At 48.2% G+C, this 22,179-nt stretch overlaps 1 protein-coding gene across 1 annotated transcript in view; it reads right to left on the bottom strand.

Annotated features, from left to right (window-relative positions):
- Positions 1–1,035: 1,035 nt before the first annotated feature.
- The window catches only part of prdm5 (PR domain containing 5), a 38,959-nt gene continuing 17,815 nt past the window's right edge, over positions 1,036–22,179 (bottom strand). The window contains exons 14-16 of the mRNA XM_063891756.1: positions 9,611–9,696; positions 6,487–6,591; positions 1,036–3,246 (exon numbers count right to left, since the gene is read on the bottom strand). Coding sequence (XP_063747826.1) covers positions 3,082–3,246; positions 6,487–6,591; positions 9,611–9,696 — 356 coding nt within the window. The 3' untranslated portion in view covers positions 1,036–3,081. The remainder of the gene's footprint in view (positions 3,247–6,486; positions 6,592–9,610; positions 9,697–22,179) is intronic.

Raw genomic sequence — 22,179 nt, 5'->3', positions numbered from 1 at the left:
GTCTTCCTGCTCGCTCATTGGACTCGTGAACACTGGAAGTGGGAGCTCTGAACTGGGAATGTCTGCGTTCCAGTAGCACGAGTCGGAAAAGGTGTCCGCCCGCAGGAAAGTTGTTGTTGTAGTTGTTGTTGTTTACAGCTTGAGCATCACTTCCAGTTGCTAACTCCTCTTTTTCAGTGTTACTGAATGTAAACATGGCGGGGTTCCTAGGGAAAGTCCCGACTGGGAACTAAGATATCACCACTTCCCAGTCCACCTGGAACGCACCCTCAATCCTGGCTGAGGACTTACCTGGAGAGACACACCTCCACCCCGACAGCTTGAGCCTCGTACGCCCCCCCCCCGCCCCCCGTCTGTCGCACCCACCATTGAGCTTCAGATGTGGCTGCGTTTCCTGCAACATAAACATGGGGGCTCCCTGCCTCCCCCTCACAAACACTGGTGGGGGGCGGGGGGCTCTTTGTGCAGTTTACTGATAGCTCTTCTCCCAATTTCCTCCTGATGAAATAATCCGTCCATTTGACCTGCTGCTCGCCTGGAGTGCAGATTAAATTAGAACCATCAGCAGACAAATCTGTGTGTGTGTGTGTGTGTGGTGTATGTGTGTGTCAGACAGATCCTGTGGCTGTGTGTGTGTGTGTGTGTGTGTGTGTGTGTGTGTGTGTGTGTGTGTGCGTGCGTGCGTGTGTTTGACTGTCCTCTCGTCCAGTCCCCTCAGTTAGTCTGTCTCGTGGCTTTGAAGGAACTTCCATCAGCGCTGCAGCAACCCGGAGAATCCCCCCCCCCCAGACGGGCAGGAGACGGCTGTTTGCTCAGTGATGAGGTTTTATACATTTCAAAATACAAACGTGTGAAGTGATGTGTGTGTCTGTGTCTGTGTGTGTGTGTGTGTGTGTGTGTGTGTGTGTGTGTGTGTGTGTGTGTGTGTGTGTGTGTGTGTGTGTGTGTGTGTGTGTGTGTGTGTGTGTGACAGGAAAGACACTGAGCTGTATTGAAACACATGAAACACTGTATTAACATTGATGAACACACACTGTAAGGCAAGGTCAGGAACACATTCACAACTATACATGAAGTACGGAAGCCTATCAGGGCCAGAGAAGGTAAGGGGGGAGTCATATCTCCAGAGGAAAATGAGAGATTTAAGTTGAATATTTATGAGAAAAAAGCTGGATAGGGAAATAATAAGAGGGCAACACGTGAAGATAAATATGAGACCCAACCCAACATTTCTTTTAATGCATTTTGACTCCTAAAATAATGTCTCAATGAATTGTTTACATGTGGACCTTCATCTCCCCTTAAGATGTAGGTGACATTTACTATGAAAACAACATTTCTTTTTTAACATTCTCCAATAATTTCTCTGTGATTAAACACTACAGTTAGCAACAAATGAAACACTTCGATAAATTAGCTCCATCCATAAAAAAGGAAAGACATTTGCTTATCTTACCCCCTTCTTCTGGCCCTAATACACTGTCCTACTCGTACACACAGTACTTTGGATTTTCCTTTGGTCCCTAATATACGGAGGCCGACAGGTGCCAACGTGCTGCAGCTTCAGAGAGGATGCAGAAACTCATGCAGAAACATCTGCAGCAGCTCTTCAACTCATGCAGCATCTAGAGAACATTCAGCAGAGGAAACATGAGCAGTTTACTGAAAGCTGCAGAAACCAAACGCTGCAAGAAGCTCCAACACAACGGAGACCAGGGGACACTAAAGAGAGACGCACACAGCTGGAGACCAGGGGACACTAAAGAGAGACGCACACAGCTGGAGACCAGGGGACCCTAAAGAGAGACGCACACAGCTGGAGACCAGGGGACACTAAAGACAGACGCACACAGCTGGAGACCAGGGGACACTAAAGAGAGACGCACACTGCTGGAGACCAGGGGACACTAAAGACAGACGCACACAGCTGGAGACCAGGGGACACTAAAGAGAGACGCACACAGCTGGAGACCAGGGGACACTAAAGAGAGACGCACACAGCTGGAGACCAGGGGACACTAAAGACAGACGCACACAGCTGGAGACCAGGGGACACTAAAGAGAGACGCACACAACGGAGACCAGGGGACACTAAAGAGAGACGCATACAGCTGGAGACCAGGGGACACTAAAGACAGACGCACACAACGGAGACCAGGGGACACTAAAGAGAGACGCACACAGCTGGAGACCAGGGGACACTAAAGAGAGACGCACACAGCTGGAGACCAGGGGACACTAAAGAGAGACGTGTGTTTGTACAGCTGCAGCGTTGCTCCTGATGGAGGCGTGTTTGCACCTGTCGGCCTCCGTACTAATACATCATGGAAACAGAAACACACTTAGCACCAAAAGACAGCGGGTACTTACTCTTAAATTATTATTAAAGGTACAGTTTTATGTTTTCTAACAGATTACGACTGGAACAGAGATCTGGTTTCTTCACAGAACCACTGGTGTTAAAGAAACTTTTGAAAGAACCTGGAGGATCTGAGGAGGATAACCAAACACCGACGCTCTCTGGAGATAAAACCTTTATCCTCTGCTCTGGTTCAGACTCTGCATCCAGCCTGTTTTAATACTCTTATTTTGAAACAGCAAATGGAGCACCATGGTTCTGAGGTTTGAACAGAGTCCAGAGGCCGGTGCTGACAGGGCCAACCTGGGGGAAGAGCTCAGGTATAGGTTAAAGGTGTCTCCCTCAGTGATGATCTCACAGTGACGCTGCAGTGCAGAGATCAGGCTGGACAGTCTGAACAGAAACGTCCAGAGCACCATGAGAAGCTTCGTCCTGCAGGAGTTCCTTCATGGTTAAAGCACTTATAGGGAGTCCTTTGGTTGAGAGCTTCAGGTGAATGTAACCTAACACTGGTTAAATCAGACATTTCTGCGAGCAGACACAGCGTCTCTTCGGGGAAACAATATCTCAACCGCACGAGGAAAAATGACCAGCTCAGGTTTCTGTTTAACTCGGCCAAACGTCTTCCATATTCTGCACGTTAGCATGTTTAATAGCAACATGTCTGCTATCGCTGCATCTGTGTTCACAGCATGCTGCAGGAGACGTTATCGGGGGGGGGATCAGCTCTCCGTCTCCCCGTGCACGTTCTCCATGTGCACTTTGAGGTAGTCGTTCCTGGTGAACTTCTTGTGGCACTGCTGGCACTCCGCCATCGGCCGGTTGGGGTTGTGAGTGAGTTTGTGTCGACTCAGCATCTTCTTCAGGCTGAAGGACAGGTCACACACCTGGAGGAAACAGGAGAAATGCAGGTTACATCTTTATAATCTCCATGCCTGAGCTGACACCCCCATTTTAAAAAGGCGTGTTTGAGGTTCCACAAAGTGAATATTTGAGCTTTGAAATTCTTTTTGAATTCTATTTTGAGGGACAGTCATGAAAGGTTTGGGACTACATTTCCCACAATGCTTAGGGTGTGCTTCTAGATTAGGACACTGTGGGTCAAAACATATTTTAAAGAGGCCCTGTTCCTCTCTCTGTGGTGCTCCCACTCTTGTAGTGCATTAGGTGTTAGTGCATGTCAATGGTCTGTAAGGCTCCTCCAGAGGAGGCTTCCTCTTCAGGGTTCGACTCCGCTGCAGATGACCGTCTGCAGGATTATCACAGCCAGAGGATTTGTAAATCAGACGCAGCAGAGCTTGGTGACAGATTTCACTTCTTCCTCCAGCAGAGAGGGAATGCATGCAACTTAACATCCATCATAAATAAACCGTTTTACACAGAACGAGCGACTCCATCGCCCTCCATCAATCATCGTAATCCCGCTCCGGCTGCAGTTTAATATCCTGCAGCCGGAGCAGCACGTGTCCTCTGACTGCATATGTGAACAGCGCCAGAGCGGAGTTATAATCAGGGAACATCACAGACAGTGTTCATCTGTGGCGCGAAATAATCTGCATATTAAGAATCCTCTTTGGTTCAAACACAGCCATGTTCAGAAATAATGAGGTCATTTTATCATGTTTATCCTCTTAGATTGTGAAGGTGTGCACGGCTCGATCTGACCAGAAGGGACATTTTATTTTTGAGTTCTGAGAAAAAAAATCTGAATTCTGAGAAGTTAAGAAAGTTTAAATTCCAAGAAAAAAATCTGCATTTCAAAAGTCAGATTAAAAAAGAAAAGAATGCAAAACATTTTTATGTCACAATTTTTAAAAAGTCAGAATTTCTAAACAATCCAAATTTTAAAATTCTCAAAAAAGTCAGAATGAAAGAAAGAAGTCGGAATTCAGAGAAAAATCTCCTCCTGACAGATGTTCCTGACGCTCCTGTTATGACAGACTCTTGTCTGGGAACTAGTCCTGGACTGAGCTCTGCTCTTGTCTCTATAATCCTGAAATCAATCCCACATGTTGTTTCCCTCCTCTGTCAGCGTTCAGCAGAGCGTTACGTACAGACAGCGGCGAGGAGGAGACTCAGGGAGTGCTGGACGTCGCTGCGAGACTCGAGTGTTAACACTCAAACAGAGTCTGAGAAACTGAGAGCTGCGTGATGCAACAAAAGTTCTTCCAAGAATTAACAGATATTCAGATTCCAGAGTCATGATGTACGAGACTCCTCCATGACTGACCCTCCCCCCTCCCATTTTAAAATGGGTTATCAAAGCTGATGTGAGCTTTATGATGTCAACAGAAGGTGTTTTTAATCCTTTGTATTGTTTGTATGACTTCTATTTTGGGGGACATGCAAGCTTTGGGACTACAGTACCCATAATGCTTTGGGTGTGCTTCTTGATTTGGACACCACACTCCCTTTTAGGGTTTTTGCAGTGTTCTGATTTACATACAGACGAATATAACTGGATAGCTTTGATTCTTGAGAAGAGTGAGGGTTCGTTTTAAGGTCTTTGTTTCTGGAATTTCGAGGTGGATTTATTAACATTAGCAAAGAACCTCAAGCTCATTCCAAAACATGTAAGTCCTGCAGCTTCATCCTCCTCATTCACTGAAAACATCTGGTGGAATATGTCCTTCAATTATCCATCACAACAGAACCTTTCCCCTTTTTAAAGATCTGTGATGAGACATTTCTAACAGACACTGGATCTTCAGTCCCATGTCCCCCCCCCCCACCCCACCCCGGCCTCTGAGAATAACTCTAGCTCTGACAGAAACATAAGCAGAGTAATTTCTCCCTCTGATCCTCTCCAAGTGTTTACGCTGCGTCTGCCTCCAGAGAGCCGAGATCTCTATCTGCCTCCCCCAAAACCCTTCCCCACATCTGGCCTCGTGCCATCTCATGCAAACACAAATCTGCAGGAATCAAGGGGGGGCCGAGGCTGGTGGAAGTACAGTAGGGGTTAACAGCTGATGGTGTGGAGGTACAGCTGATGGTGTGGAGGTACAGCTGATGGTGTGTAGGTACAGCAGGGGTTAACAGCTGATGGTGTGGAGGTACAGCTGATGGTGTGGAGGTACAGCAGGGGTTAACAGCTGATGGTGTGTAGGTACAGCTGATGGTGTGGAGGTACAGTAGGGGTTAACAGCTGATGGTGTGTAGGTACAGCTGATGGTGCGGAGGTACAGCTGATGGTGTGGAGGTACAGTAGGGGTTAACAGCTGATGGTGTGTAGGTACAGCTGATGGTGCGGAGGTACAGCTGATGGTGTGGAGGTACAGTAGGGGTTAACAGCTGATGGTGTGGAGGTACAGCTGATGGTGCGGAGGTACAGCTGATGGTGTGGAGGTACAGTAGGGGTTAACAGCTGATGGTGTGTAGGTACAGCTGATGGTGCCGAGGTACAGCTGATGGTGTGGAGGTACAGCAGGGGTTAACAGCTGATGGTGTGTAGGTACAGCTGATGGTGTGGAGGTACAGTAGGGGTTAACAGCTGATGGTGTGTAGGTACAGCTGATGGTGCGGAGGTACAGCTGATGGTGTGGAGGTACAGTAGGGGTTAACAGCTGATGGTGTGTAGGTACAGCTGATGGTGCGGAGGTACAGCTGATGGTGTGGAGGTACAGTAGGGGTTAACAGCTGATGGTGTGGAGGTACAGCTGATGGTGCGGAGGTACAGCTGATGGTGTGGAGGTACAGTAGGGGTTAACAGCTGATGGTGTGTAGGTACAGCTGATGGTGCCGAGGTACAGCTGATGGTGTGGAGGTACAGTAGGGGTTAACAGCTGATGGTGTGGAGGTACAGCTGATGGTGTGGAGGTACAGTAGGGGTTAACAGCTGATGGTGTGGAGGTACAGCTGAAGGTGTGTAGGTACTGCTGATGGTGTGGAGGTACAGTAGGGGTTAACAGCTGATGGTGTGGAGGTACAGCTGATGGTGTGGAGGTACAGCTGATGGTGTGGAGGTACAGTAGGGGTTAACAGCTGATGGTGTGGAGGTACAGCTGATGGTGTGTAGGTACAGCTGATGGTGTGGAGGTACAGCTGATGGTGTGGAGGTACAGCTGATGGTGTGGAGGTACAGCTGATGGTGTGGAGGTACAGTAGGGGTTAACAGCTGATGGACTCACATCACATTGGAAGGGTTTCTCTCCGGTGTGAGTCCTCATGTGTTCGTCCAGTCCTCTCTTCTGGCTGAAGGCCTTGTTGCACTCGCTGCATTTATACGGCTTCTCCTGCAGAGAGAGAGAGAGACACACACACACACACACACACACACACACACACACACACACACACACACACACACACACACACACACACACACACACACACACACACACACACACACACACACACACACACACACACACATTATATATCTAAATATGACGTTTTGACAGTGTTAATTATTAGACCATCAAAACAAGTCCATCTCCAACACGGCTCTGCTCCTGTGACAGAAGACACACTCTCTCGCTCACACACACCCTGATCTGCTCTGGCTGAGAGTTTATGGCGATATGGAAGTGTGTGTGTGTGTGTGTGTGTGTGGGTGTGTGTGTACTGTGGAATCAGTGTTATCCACACGGAGACAGAGAAGGGGTTCAGAGCATCCTGGGAGTTTCTGACCCGTCGGGCTGATAGTGAACGGCCCGGGCGGCCTGGCCCGTTCAGAGCTTAGTTGTCATGGGAACCGGGTGAATGCAGGAAGTGAGGGTCCTGGGAACGCCGCTATCAGGTGGGCGGGGCCAGGAGCGCCCAGCGACTCAGGAAACCAAAGGAGCCGGTGATCAGTATGTGTGTGTGTGTGTGTGTGTGTGTGTGTGTGTGTGTGTGTGTGTGTGTGATCTTTTTCCAGGGATGCTTCTCTTATGACAGAACTAAAAGGGTCAGAGGTCAGGAAACACATGGATGGACTTAGGTGATGTTGCGTACCCAGAATGCATCGCTCTGACCCGCGGTAACATTGAACATCTGTACCTGGTGACCTTCACCTTCAGCAGCTGTTCCCCCCAATGACCTCTGACCCCCCCACCCTTCCATCTGACCACTCTGCTCCCAACATGCGTATAATACAGAGAGGGGAGAGGAGACAGGAGAGGGGACAGGAGACAGGAGAGAGCAGACAGGAGAGAGGAGAGGGGACAGGAGACAGGAGAGAGCAGACAGGAGAAAGGAGAGGGGACAGGAGACAGGAGAGAGCAGACAGGAGAGAGGAGAGGGGACAGGAGAGAGCAGACAGGAGAGGATACAGGAGAGGGGACAGGAGAGAGCAGACAGGAGAGGGGACAGGAGAGAGCAGACAGGAGAGGATACAGGAGAGGGGACAGGAGAGAGCAGACAGGAGAGGATACAGGAGAGGTGACAGGAGAGAGCAGACAGGAGAGGGGACAGGAGAGAGCAGACAGGAGAGAGCGGACAGGAGAGAGCAGACAGGAGACAGGAAAGAGGGGACAGGAGAGAGGGGAGGGGACAGGAGACAGGAGAGGGGAAAGAGGGGACAGGAGAGAGCAGACAGGAAAGGGGACAGGAGATAGGAAAGAGGGGACAGGAGAGAGGAGACAGGAGAGGGAACAGGAGAGGGGACAGGAGAGAGCAGACAGGAGACAGGAAAGAGGGGACAGGAGAGGGGAAAGAGGGGACAGGAGAGAGCAGACAGGAAAGGGGACCGGAGATAGGAAAGAGGGGACAGGAGAGAGGAGACAGGAGAGAGCAGACAGGAAAGGGGACAGGAGAGAGGAGACAGGAGACAGGAGAGGAGACAGGAGAGAGCAGACAGGAGAGAGGAGACAGGAGAGAGCAGACAGGAGAGGGGACAAGAGAGAGGAGACAGGAGAGAGCAGACAGGAGAGAGGAGAGGGGACAGGAGAGAGCAGACCGGAGACAGGAGAGAGGACAGGAGAGGGGACAGGAGACAGGAGAGAGCAGACAGGAGAGGGGACAGGAGACAGGAGAGAGCAGACAGGAGAGGGGACAGGAGACAGGAGAGAGCAGACAGGAGAGGGGACAGGAGACAGGAGAGAGGACAGGAGACAGGAGAGAGCAGACAGGAGACAGGAAAGAGGGGACAGGAGAGAGCAGACAGGAGACAGGAAAGAGGGGACAGGAGAGAGCAGACAGGAGACAGGAAAGATGGGACAGGAGAGAGCAGACAGGAGAGAGGACAGGAGACAGGAGAGGGGACAGGAGAGAGCAGACAGGAGACAGGAAAGAGGACAGGAGAGAGCAGAAAGGAGAGAGGAGACAGGAGAAGGGGGACAGGAGACAGGAGCTGCATGCTCTGTCCTCTCTCTCCTCCCTGCAGAGCTGCACCTGATCTACTCCTGGCTCCGTCTCTGCTCAGGTGTTCCTGATCTCCACTAATCAGGAGGCTGGAGGAGGAGCAGCTCTCTGTGCAGCATGCCCTGCTGTTCAATGAGGATGAGCTCTCTACTCATGTCTGGAGGATCTGGTATTCCAGTTTTCGAGGGTTTATTTATCAGTTTATCAGACTGATATCATTCAAGTGAGGGTGAAATGTGAAATAAAACACACCTTCCTAAACTCTAACAGGGTCCACTGTCAAAAAACAGTTACACTTCCATCTGATGGAGAGAAGGGTTAGCTCTTCATCCCAGTGAGTATCAGCGGTTTTCTAGAAGAATACAGCATGAGGCGCTAACGTCACTTCCTTTCTAAATTAAGCCCCGCCCACTTCCAGGTAAAGATCCTGCATGAAAATAATAGTGTCTTCACGTCTGAAAGCTGCTGAGTCAGATATCGCTCCTCCAACAACAAATAGATCCAGAGCTCCGCTTCCTTTACTTCCTCTCCAGAAAAAAGGAGAGTAAAGAAAGGATCAGAAATCTCAGTCTCAGTGTCAGCCTGCTGCCTGCCACTCGTCCCCCGCAGACCCACCGGACATCCATCCCCTCTTTATTCTCCGTAAGCTGTCTCTGCCGTCTGACCAGACATCTGACCTCTGACCCCATCTCCATATCTCTGGACTCATTAAACCCTTTCTGACCCACAGAGATATTGTTTTCGGGCATCACTTTAACATTTTACGGGGAAATCTGCATTTTGTAATAAATATAGGGCTCATAACAATATAAGAATGAACCCTGGGGACTTTCTCCATCTCTGTAGTACACTGCACATGGCCTCTGTATGATATCTATTTGCCATGCATCCTGAAAACAGCTGTTACTAGAGACGCAGGAGCATTGACGGACGACAGTGACTGAGTTCAGCAGCAGGAAGCAGACTCACCCGGGTGTGGGTGCGGATGTGCATCTTCAGGCCGTCGTTCTTGCTGAAGGCTTTGTCGCAGTACGGACACTGGTACGGACGCTCCCCTGGAAACAGAAACACTTTAGAGACTGACGCAGTGTCATTGAGATATGGAAATGTACCTTAGCCATGTTGAAGGAAGAGCTCGGACTTTGTAGGACATCAGTAATCTTGTGTCTGTGTATTTGTCTCTGTGGGACTCTTAAGACCCACAGAGGGAGGACATGTTCAGAACCTTCTCTCAGGCCTTTCAGACGGTGAAGACCTGGTTCTGAGGTTCATCTTAAATCAGGAATAGATTGTGGTTGTTATATTGAGTAATGCATACCCCCCCCCCAGATGCATTACTCCTGATGCTCCCCGACTCTCTGCAGATCTACAGTTTAATCCTCTTCATGCTATCAGAGCTAACACGGAGACATCAGAGGGAATGTGGCGGATCAAACATCCGAGCTGCAGATGCTATCTGAGCGCTCAGCGGTGACGAGGGAGGGGAAGTGACGGGCTGTCAGTCACAGCGCTCTCTGACACATGGCTCTGTTTACCGCAGCTGATCCGGGTTCAGATAGCAGCACCAGGGCTGATTACTGGTCTGCAGACGGGATGTGAGGTCACCCCGAGAACCGCACGCAAATAAAGCCTCAGGAGAACACAGGGGAACCTAATGAACGCTAGGATGAAGCGCTAATCAAGCTTCTTATAAAAACAGGGACGGGAATCTGGGTTAAAACATGAGTTTACACACGCGTGTTCCCAGTTTAATGAACGCTGCTAAACATAGAAACCGGAAGCAGCACATCCCCTCATCACTTCATATTAATCCCTTTAGCAGCTGATTGTTGGAGAGGTGTTATTAATGCGGGAGACGCTCTGCCCCGTTAAATAAAAAGGTTAATTAGCTGTGTTTCTCTGGGAGTCATCACGCAAAGGTGCTCATTACACCAGAACACCCATCGGGGGAATGAGAGAAGGATATTATCTTCTATACTGGGATGCTTTCATTGTAATCTAATGTGCATAATGACGTGTTGTCTTTGCAGTTTGCCTCCATATTTTTTGCAAAACGCTTTGAATTGTTCCTGAAACCATTGAGGAACTGGATCGGCAATAGATTGAATGTTAAGAAATGACTGAACATAAATAAAGCTGTGCTAACTACTGGATATTCAAATGTGTGCTATTGTTGTTAACAGAGTCCCAGATATTTTAATCATTTTAAACATGCTTTTCCAATATATTTATTTCAATTGAAATATTCCTTTAATTTCTTATGTTTATATCTTATTTTAAGATGCACATTACTGCTGTTTTTTACAAGAAATTTAGTTTTATTATTCTTTCTCAACTGTCACAAAAACAATTTCCCCCCAGAGATGAGGAAAGTATTTCTGATGCTGTGCTATTGTTACATCAGGGGAATAATATGGTCTTAAGATGACAATAATATCCTCTCTCTCTGGGAGACAGTATCCTCTAACTGAAGCAGTTCCAGCGTCAGGTTTATTCATATCCCACAAATCCCTGAGGAGCTCCGACAGCTGTCACATAGCAGACATACAAGTCGGGGTCTAATCCCCCTGAACCCAGCAGAGCTTCAGGGGAGGACCAACGGCCGCGGGTTATAAAGTGCGTGGCCTCGTGTCAGCGTGGAAAGGGTTAATGTAACATATGTGGAGAACCCATAGAGCCTGTGCCCCCCCAGCCTTTTGTTGACCAACAGAGGATGTGAATCCCAGATGTGCAGCAGAAAGACGAGATGCTAATGCTAAGTCATGTGTAGCATGTGTGGTATCGGGTTCAGGCACTAACGTTAGCCTCGGGGGTCCTGGGGAAGATAACAGTGAGCTCACTGCACCAGAGCACTGCTAGCACGCTGGATCACAGCCCTCCCAGGAGCTAACTGTTGTTAGCGCAGAGCCCCACGCCCTGCTAACAGCTAAGTCCCCTCTAACAGCTAACTCCCCCACTAACTCCCCTGCTAACAGCTAACTTCCTGCTAACAGCTAACTCCCCTCTAAAAGCTAACTCCCCGCTAGCAGATAACTCCCTGCTAACAGCTAACTCCCTGCTAACAGCTAACTACCTGCTAACAGATAACTCCCCTCTAACAGCTAACTCCCTGCTAACAGCTAACTCCCCTCTAAAAGCTAACTCCCCGCTAGCAGATAACTCCCTGCTAACAGCTAACTCCCTGCTAACAGCTAACTACCTGCTAACAGATAACTCCCCTCTAACAGCTAACTCCCTGCTAACAGCTAACTCCCCTCTAAAAGCTAACTCCCCGCTAGCAGATACCTCCCTGCTAACAGATAACTCCCCTCTAACAGCTAACTCCCTGCTAACAGCTAACTCCCCTCTAACAGCTAACTCCCTGCTAACAGATAACTCCCGGCTAACAGATAACTCCCTGCTAACAGCTAACTACCTGCTAACAGATAACTCCCTGCTAACAGCTAACTCCCTGCTAACAGTTAACTACCTGCTAACAGATAACTACCTGCTAACAGATAACTACCTGCTAACAGATAACTCCCTGCTAACAGATAACTCCCTGCTAACAGATAACTCCCTGCTAACAGATAACTCCCTGCTAACAGATAACTCCCTGCTAACAGCTAACTCCCTGCTAACAGATAACTCCCGGCTAACAGATAACTCCCTGCTAACAGCTAACTACCTGCTAACAGATAACTACCTGCTAACAGATAACTCCCTGCTAACAGATAACTCCCTGCTAACAGATAACTCCCTGCTAACAGCTAACTATCTGCTAACAGATAACTCCCTGCTAACAGCTAACTCCCTGCTAACAGATAACTCCCGGCTAACAGATAACTCCCTGCTAACAGCTAACTACCTGCTAACAGATAACTCCCTGCTAACAGATAACTCCCTGCTAACAGTTAACTACCTGCTAACAGATAACTCCCTGCTAACAGTTAACTACCTGCTAACAGATAACTACCTGCTAACAGATAACTCCCTGCTAACAGCTAACTACCTGCTAACAGATAACTCCCTGCTAACAGCTAACTCCCTGCTAACAGCTAACTACCTGCTATCACACAATAAACATGCTACACTTATTTAATATGTATTGTTACTGTACTCATTGTTCTGGATGCTACTTCTGTAAATTGTGATTCTTATCTCCATATGATGCACGCCCCTTTTCTTTAGCTGTAGCAGAACCTCCCCTCTGTGGGACTGAAGGTGTTCTGCTGCACACTGCGCCTCATCTGGAAATGCAAACAGAGAAAAAATGATGCTATTTGATATGGTCAGAGAGGTCCCTTATAGATCCTGCTTTCCTTCATGGCAGCAACTCCACAAGCAGGAAGTAAACAGATGCCGGTGCGGACCCTCTGCAGTCACATTCCTGGCCCCGGGTTCCCGGTGTTGCTGTAACCGGAGACGCTCCACTTATTGTGCAGATTGAGGCAGATTGTTCGGGGATTACAGCGCTGAGCCCCGGCTTTACGTGTGTGGAGATGCTAACTTATTTAGCATATGCTGAAACAGAACCCCGTCTCTTTGACCCAGGGGGTCTCCGAGGCCCCCACGCTGTGGCCCTCACACTCTTCGTCTGCTAATCGATCCGTTTGGCACCCCTTGACTGTGTGCTAGTGTGTGTGTTAGTGTGTTTGCCCGGCTGCTTGGCAGATGGTGGGCTTCGTGCTCCTGCAGTCTTGGTGTTATGGAGAGCGTTTGTAGCTTGGGGCTCCGGCCTGAAACACATTAGTGCTGTCCGTCAGAAATTAATTCCCGGCTTCCTCCGGCCCGGGCAGACGGTGCAGGGCCACCGTCCGCCCCGTGTCGCAGAGGAAAGGTGATATATATATATATCTCTTTGATGCGCTGTGCGAATGCCAAACATCTCTTACACTTGACCTCTCCATTACTGCGCCGTCTCGCTAGGATTCTCCACTTCCTCAAACAATCCCCTGAAAGTCGCCCTGCAGAGGAATCAGACACACCTCCACACATGCAGCGGATTAAAACCCTGACACGCGACTCATAAACACCACCAGCACACAAATTAAAGTGCACCTTCAGGCACGCTGTAAAGGATGTGGGAACACTCCTGAGAAGAGGCTGGAAGTGCATCCACTTCCAGCCTCATTGAGGTAGACTAGATCTGACGCAGGACTTTGGGAGTCAGGTGTATTCAAGATGTTTTGAGAGGAAACATCGGAGAAATTAAGCTCTACAGATTTAGATTCAGATGAGGAGTCTGTTGTGCTCCAAATCTGGCGACTTGCTGATCTATTAGCATTGTTAGCTTCTTCTTTTGTCCATGCAAGGTTTCCTTAAGCTTTAAGTGAAATATAGACTTTAATGACTTTACAAAAAACTAGATTGAAGAGGGAAACCACACATTTACCAGCAGTCAGGCATGTTTAAAAACGTGGACAAAATAGATGTAAGCTGTCATTATGAGATTGTAAATGACTTATTTAAGCTTTATCTTTGAGTTTCTTTGAGTTAATGGGAAGCTTGTGATGTTGTTGGTTAGCTTGTTAGCTGTTTAGCTTGTAACTGGCAGTGGCTGGCATTTTAAGGGTAGCTAGAGGGTTTTTTGTTGGTTTATAAAGGGATTCTGAGGCTGAAAGCAAGTGAAATGTAAGATAAGTTAAGACCTTTTAATGCCACTTACATTTAAAATGTAGGGAAACGACTGTCTTTACTGTCGAAACGTCCACTGTGCTAACGCGATAAAACTATCTGCTGTCCACTCTGTCTTTGGTGAGGACTATTTCCATGTCTATGTGTTGGAGTTTGTTTCCTATGCAGTGATTGGCTGTTTCCCAGTCCATCTTTCAAGGTGTATATTTGGATGTCTGAGATAGTAGGGGGGTGCACAGACCTCTTCCCCTCTCCAGTGACAAATCATGCACACATAGGGGTCAGTAAAGTCCGACTTCTTTGGGACATTAACTGAAGATCTTCAGCGTCTGCACGGGATAGAAAAACTTCCAGCTACGTTAGCAAAGCACTATTTCTCACGAGGAAATAGTGTCCGTAATGTATCTCCAGAGGTCTACCAGATGTCCATTTACTCAAGGACATTTAAATGTAGCTGTTTATAATTAACATCACTAATACTAATACAGATACCCTCTGTTGTTCAGAGTCAGGGGAGAGCGAGTGCATGTTTATAGACAATATCCAGTTCTTCCTCACCAGACTCTCCCAGCCAGGCTTTTATGGACCTTGCTTTGTGCACTGGGGCACAGTGATGCTGGAACAGGAAACTGTGAGCGCTTTAGAACGACCCATTCCTTCACAGGTGTTTGTAAAGGCCGACTGCATGGCTAGCTGCTTGATTTACACACCTGTGTCGATGGGACTGAAGGAGACACAGACACTGACTGCTCCAGCTCCACTGTCACAAGGACAGGTTCAGGAGAACCTTCCTGCCCTCTGCAGTAACTCTGTACTATAACTCCCCTCTGGCTGCAGAACTCTCTGCTCCATAGCCATTTGTGAGCAAGATGGCGCCGAGGATGGCTGCCGTGTCTCGAGCTCCTCAACAACCCCACATCTTAGTGTTTTTATTGTTTTACTTTGTTGGTTGTTTTTAACTTTTTTTGCAACATGCAAACCGCCCAAGCGAGCCCTATCATCCAATATGATAGAGAACAACTTTTACACATCAGGTCGCTGGTGGACAGCAATAATCCACGACGACCTGCAAACAATGGAGAGTCTCCGTGTTTACCTGCTGGAGCTCTACCTGTGGAGCGCAGGAGGAAGAGACCACGAGGTTCCCGGGCCGGGGTCCTGGTCAGGCTGAGGAAACGTGAAAACAGGCCTCCTCTACCGAGTTTACTTCTGGCAAATGTCCAATCCCTGGATAATAAGCTGGACGAACTCCGTAGCAGGGTGGCATTTCAACGGGACATTAAGACCTGTAATGTTTTGGTTTTCACGGAGACTTGGCTCGACCCCACGATACCGGACGCCGCCATTGCTCCACACGGATTCTCCATTCATCGCCAGGACCGGACAATAAACTCAGGGAAGAGCAAGGGAGGAGGTGTCTGCTTCATGATTAACAACAACTGGTGCTCAGATGTGGAGATCATTTCTTCGGACTGTTCTCCCAGCCTAGAGCACATCATGATCGGATGCCGGCCTTTTTATCTGCCGAGGGAGTTCACATCTGTTGTTCTAACAGCAGTGTATGTTCCGCCGCACGCTGACAACAACACAGCGCTGGAGGAGCTGTATGGGATTATCGACAGGACAGAGACTTCTCGGCCAGAGGCCGCATTTATTGTGGCCGGGGATTTTAACAGAGCCAACATGAAGAAAGTCCTGCCGAAATACTATCAGCACGTCAGCTGCCCCACGCGCGGTGGAAATACACTGGACCATGTTTACACTCCTTTCCGGCATGGATATAAAGCCCTCCCCCGCCCCCCCCTTCGGCAAGTCAGACCACATATCTCTTCTTCTGCTCCCCGTTTACCGGCAGAGACTGAAGAGGGACCGACCTGTGACAAGGACAGTGCAGCGTTGGTCCGAGCAGTCTGACTCTGCTCTCCGCCACTGCTTTGGCATCACGGAGTGGTGTGTGTTTGAGGAGGACGATATAAACACACACACTGACGCGGTAATTTGCTACATCGGCAAATGCATCGATGACGTCGTGCCGCGGATTACTGTACGGACATTCCCAAATGAGAAGCCCTGGATAAACGGCGAGGTCCGAGCTAAACTTAAAGCACGGGCCATCGCGCACAGCGGCGGTGATTTGGATGAGTACAGGAATTCCAGGTATGCACTCCGGAGAGCTATTAGCAGTGCGAAAAGACAATACAGGGACAAGGTGGAGGTGAACTACAAGGGCTCCAACGCCAGAAATATGTGGTCTGGACTAAAAACAATAACAGACTACAAAAGGACAACGAGTGGTGCTGAGGAAGTGTCTGCATCTCTCCCAGATGAACTGAACACATTTTATGCACGCTTTGAGAAGCCCCCGGCTGTGGAGGCACAAAAGGCCCAGGATCCCTGCTCACTGGTTTTAACCAGTGCAGATGTGTGTAGATCTCTGAAAAGGATCAACACACACAGGGCTCCAGGACCTGATGGCATCCCTGGCCGTGCTCTCAAGGTGTGTGCAGTTCAGCTGGCAGATGTGTTCACAGACATTTTCAATAGGTCACTGCTCCAGTCTGTAGTCCCCACATGCTTTAAAGAGTCCATCATTGTCCCTGTCCCCAAAAAGACAAAACCCATCTGCCTCAATGACTACCGCCCAGTTGCACTCACCTCCATCATCATGAAGTGCTTTGAGCGGTTAGTCAAAACTTTTATCACCTCCTCCCTCCCTGACTCACTGGACCCCCTGCAGTTTGCCTACAGAGCAAACAGGTCCACGGATGATGCCATCTCCCTCACCCTCCACACTGCCCTCTCCCACCTGGACCAGAGGAACACTTATGTGAGAATGCTGTTCATTGACTACAGTTCAGCATTCAACACCATTGTGCCCTCCAAGCTCATCATTAAGCTCAGGGACCTTGGGCTCAACAGCGCCCTCTGTGACTGGATCATGAGCTTCCTGACGGGCAGATCCCAGGCAGTGCGGATGGGGAACATCACATCCTCCACCTTGACCCTCAACACCGGAGCCCCTCAGGGTTGTGTGCTCAGCCCTCTCCTCTACTCCCTGTTCACGCACGACTGCGTGGCCACACACAGCTCCAACACCATCATCAAGTTTGCTGACGACACGACCGTCATCGGCCTGATCACAGACGGCGACGAGACGGCGTACAGAGAGGAGGTCAGAGCCCTGACATCTTGGTGCCAGGACAACAACCTCCATCTCAACGTCAGCAAAACAAAGGAGCTGATTGTGGACTACAGGAAGAGGCAGAGAGAGGCACACACACCCATCACCATCGACGGGACTCCTGTGGAGAGAGTCAGCAGCTTCAGGTTCCTCGGGGTAAACATCAGTGAGGACCTGACATGGACACATCACACCAGGGTCATATCCAAGACGGCTCGACAGCGGCTCTTCTTCCTCCGCAGGCTGCGGAAGTTCAACATGGACTCCAGGATACTCTGCAACTTCTACAGGTGCACCATCGAGAGTATCCTGACTGGCTGCATCACCGCCTGGTATGGCAGTTGCACCGCCCTCAACCGTAAGACTCTACAGAGGGTGGTGAAAACTGCTCAGCACATCACCAGGACGGAGCTGCCATCCATGGAGGACCTCTACACCCAGCGGTGTAGGAAGAAGGCCGGTAGGATATTAAAGGACCTCCATCACCCCAGCAACAATCTGTTCTGTCTGCTGCCGTCTGGCAGACGGTACCGCAGCATCCGGACCAAGACCACCAGACTCAGAGACAGTTTTATACCACAGGCTATAAGACTACTGAACTCCTGAGCTCTGTGAATGTCTACTCACATCTGTTTATAGTACACATATCTATATATTATACATATCTGCCATATACATCTGCTATACATAATATATGCATCTGTCCATACCTCCTCATTCAACAGAGTAAAGTATTTAAATACTCTCAATGTATTCCACATATGTATATATTTCACATCCTCAAATCTTTATTGTTGTTATTGTAAATATTCTTCTCTCTTTTCCATTTCATTGCACTATTTTATCTGGATATTTCTCATGTGTGTTATATTGTATGTTGCTGCTGTAACACAAACATTTCCCAGTTTGGGATGAATAAAGTATTTCTGATTCTGATTCTGACACCTGAATTCAATGACTAATGCCCCTTTCCACCAAACCGGATCCGGTTCAAGATCCGATATTTTGCTTTTCTGGTTCTAGTCTGTAGCACCCCTTGTGTTTCCACCGCTCCGAGGCCGAGTGGAGCTCAAGTGGAGCTGCGTCATTCGTCATGACGTAACCGTTTGCGTGCGCTCTGACTGATTCATATTCACTGTCTGACACCCCCCCCCCCCCAACCCTAACCCTAACCCTGTACTGATTCCATCCCATCGCTGCAATAATACACAGGAGAACGTCTGCCTGCTCTTCCCAATGCTCACTAACAGAACGGTGATTAAAGTCCGGTGAGTAAACAGCACCACACTGACCCGGTTAGTGCTGCCGGACTTTATAAAGTGTGTGTGTATCAGTGTGTGGTCGCGCTGTAGTCCCTGTGCTCAGAGATACTGCTGTTACAACTTGTACTCGCTGTACTCCAAGAGCTGTAAACTCAGGTTAGTCTCCCCCCCTCCAAAGTAAGAGTGACGTATTTGGTTCTTGGATCTTGCCAGGCAGCCGAGTGGGGCCAGAAAGATCCGGTTTTTTTGGCGCTTAAAGCCGGCTCCAGCTCCGGCTCCAGGACCGGGTTGGTGGAAAAGCGGCATAGGAGGAGTGGCCCAATACTTTTGTCTATATAGTGTATTTTCTAAGTGTTATTATCTTTGGGTTTATATTGATTATAATAACAAGATGCTTATTGTCCCTGCAGTTGAACAAGTACTAAGATAGCATATCGGTGTTGAGGCTCCATGGGAGAGAGTGAAGGTCAAATATTAAAATGATAATTAAGGAACATGTTACGGCATCCCAGCTCTTCAAGGTAAACACGGTAATGATTTATAGGAAGGATTTCTGGCACGGACATTTCTATAATTATCTTTCACAACTTAATTGGCGATGATTTACTGACGTAGAAATGCTTCCACACAGGCTGTAGTTCAGGATCCACTGCAGCTGTGAAACAAGCACTCCTCTCTGTGAGTCTAAGGGAAACCAGACGCCCGGGTTGGGCCTGATCACTGCTGTAATATAACCTGATAATAACTGAATGAAGGGCTGGACCAGAAGAAGAGGCTTGGACCTGTTGTTCTTCCCTCTGAAACATTAACACATTGTTCTTCACCAGTTCAAGTCTGGAAGAAATAACCCTGATGACGAGGGGCTTATTCTCTCAGTCTGCTCAGTAGTATGAAACTCATTTAAAGGCAGAGGCAGTACCAATAGTCCCCTGTTGATAATCACATACCATTTAGGGCTTTTATTTTGAAAATATGTGATCCTTTTGGGCACATTTTTGTTAAAACTAAACCATAATTGAGCAAAAGTAGAAATCCTCTGAACCAGAGGGACAGAGGTGTGTTTTAGTAAACTACTTTCATTGGAGCAAGCGATGAGGTCGCTTCTGTTTTATTACGAATCACTCGTGAGTCTGACTGAATGTGTGAGGTCCTCTGATGTTAATGCTAAGGCTAATGGATGTCTTAAGCCATGAGCAGCATTGCTAAAGTTGAACCTAAATGTCACTTTGTGAAAGTTTATTCCTAATTATAGCAAGTGTTTGTTCCCAGTAAAAAGTCCCAATCCCAGTAAAAGTGTGTTAACTGGATCCAGTCTCTGTTTTGATCCAGTTCTCAGGGCTGTGAGGCTCGTCTCTCTGTTGTGGTGCTTCTGTTTGGTTGTTAAACTTAGAGTAGAACAGATTTTATTGGCTGGTTAGGATGGCAGTTTCAGGAGTGTCTATAAACCCTTTTAACACCAGCAGCTCAAGAGAACAACAGCAGGGCGTGGTGCTGACGTTTCCAAGAGTAAAACCGGAAGAAGAAGCTGGCCGTTGAAGCTCTGCGTCGTCTAAACATCACTCGAGTTATATCACCTCTACTCTAGCTTCGGAAACAAATGATGTGAATCCCTGGATCAATTAAGTGTTCACGGACGAGCTTCATCAACACTTCGTTAGCTGCTGCAGCATCTCCCATTGCAGCCAGTGCAACACGTCCCAGCGTAACATTAGTATTCTCTGACCGCAGTGGGACAAATTCTCAGATTCTGATCTTATGAACGTCTGCCTTGAAAAAGATGCTCCATCAACGACTGTAAACTCCGCGGTGACGCTCTGACGCTTCAGAGATGGTTTCATCATGTGGAAATGGGCGTGGTCAAATCTAAACTGGGTTGGGAAAATGAGTGGCTGGTCCTCCTGGTCTAGTTTGTTTGCAGTTCTTCCCCTCACCTGGTCCCCCTGCGTGTTGTGTTTCTCATCAGTTGGTTTAGTGAAGCTGGATTTTGGTTTTATGACCCTGTTCTCTGACTTTGGGTCCTTCTTGCTCGAACCCCATTGGACAAGTCTATCCACACCCTCTATGTGAGCCACACAGCATCTACAGCCTCAGTGTGGAGGCTCTGATCCTCCAGTTCATGTGAGAAACGCCTCTGATGTCCCTCTCTGTTAAACATGCACTGGAGCCGCGGGTCTGCATGTGGACAGAGTCTCCTCACACACTGTACACACAGCCTGAGCGTTATCCAGGGTTACCACGCTACACCCCGAGAGTCAGCATGATGTCAGCCCGACACCCACCGCTGCTTCTGTCAACATTTCCCTTGGCACGAATCATTTTCATGACCCCACCACGGGGATTTACTCCCCACATCATGGCACACACCCGGGCCAGAGAGAAACGATAGAAACATCCATCATGACGACGAGCTCCACGACGAGCGTCCAACTTTCTGACAGCCAGCGCTTTACGCTGATCTCAGAAAACCCAAATCAGTGCCATGTTTTGTCAAAATAAAAGCCCAAAACTGACTTCATGTTTACCCCTGATTCAGTGCTGACATCACCTCATTACCCCTCCTTTTTTCATAATAAAAGCTTTGGAGACGGCTAGCTGGAGGAAGGTATGTCCCAAAAGACTGACTGTATTCTGACAGGAAACTCAGGATGAGGTTTGTTTTTTCAAAATAAAAGCAAACTATGTTAGCATAAACCTATGGAAGTACCTCGACTTTTCAAAAATAACCTGGAGGAGTACCTCTTCTTTCAAAATAAAAGCCTCCAACAGGAGAAGACGCCTCCATGGCTCAAAAACTAATTTCTCTAAGCTCGACACGACGTTCCAAGCAAAATAAAGCCAAAGCAAACATACAGTACAAGTCCTGCCAGCTGCTTCACACTCTCAGGTTGCTTTAATGCTTCCCCTTAATCTGGTTTCTCCCAGAATGCTGTGCAGTGTTTGTGGGTAAGATGATCGGGGAGTAGTTCCCTGAGGATCCGCACAGAGCCTCTGTGTTCAGCAGGTAAATAATCAATGCTGACCTGTTCCTGTGGAGCAGGAAGACAAACAACATGCAGATATCCTGTCGCACGTCCAGAGAGACAGACGATGTAAAGCTTGGAGCCTCAGCTGGTGGCCTTCTTTAGGAGGGAACTGACAGAGAGAGGAACGTACAGCGTGAAGGCTGAGTTCTGAAGAGCTCAAAGGTGAAGAAGGTGAAGAAGCAGGAATGGTGGCCTGAGTGGGAATGGGATGAATATGTACTTGTGTCTGTAAGATGTGAAAGGTTTGAATGGAGTATAATTCAGGAGTTTAAACTACATGCATAGCAGTATGAGTCCCTGTTAAGATAGTTACCATGTGAGGCTTTTATTTTGAAAAACAAAGTCCTGTAGGTTGTTGTTAAGGTACATCAATGTTGGGCTCTTTAATGTCTATAACTTCCCGTTTACATAAAGTCTTTGCCTGGGACTTTTATTATGAAAAAACAAGTACTCATT

This window comes from Eleginops maclovinus, chromosome 9 (genome assembly GCF_036324505.1).
Source record: "Eleginops maclovinus isolate JMC-PN-2008 ecotype Puerto Natales chromosome 9, JC_Emac_rtc_rv5, whole genome shotgun sequence".
Lineage (NCBI taxonomy): Eukaryota > Metazoa > Chordata > Actinopteri > Perciformes > Eleginopidae > Eleginops > Eleginops maclovinus.
Note: the sequence above shows the minus strand (reverse complement) of the source record. Positions and strands in the feature narration are given on the sequence as shown.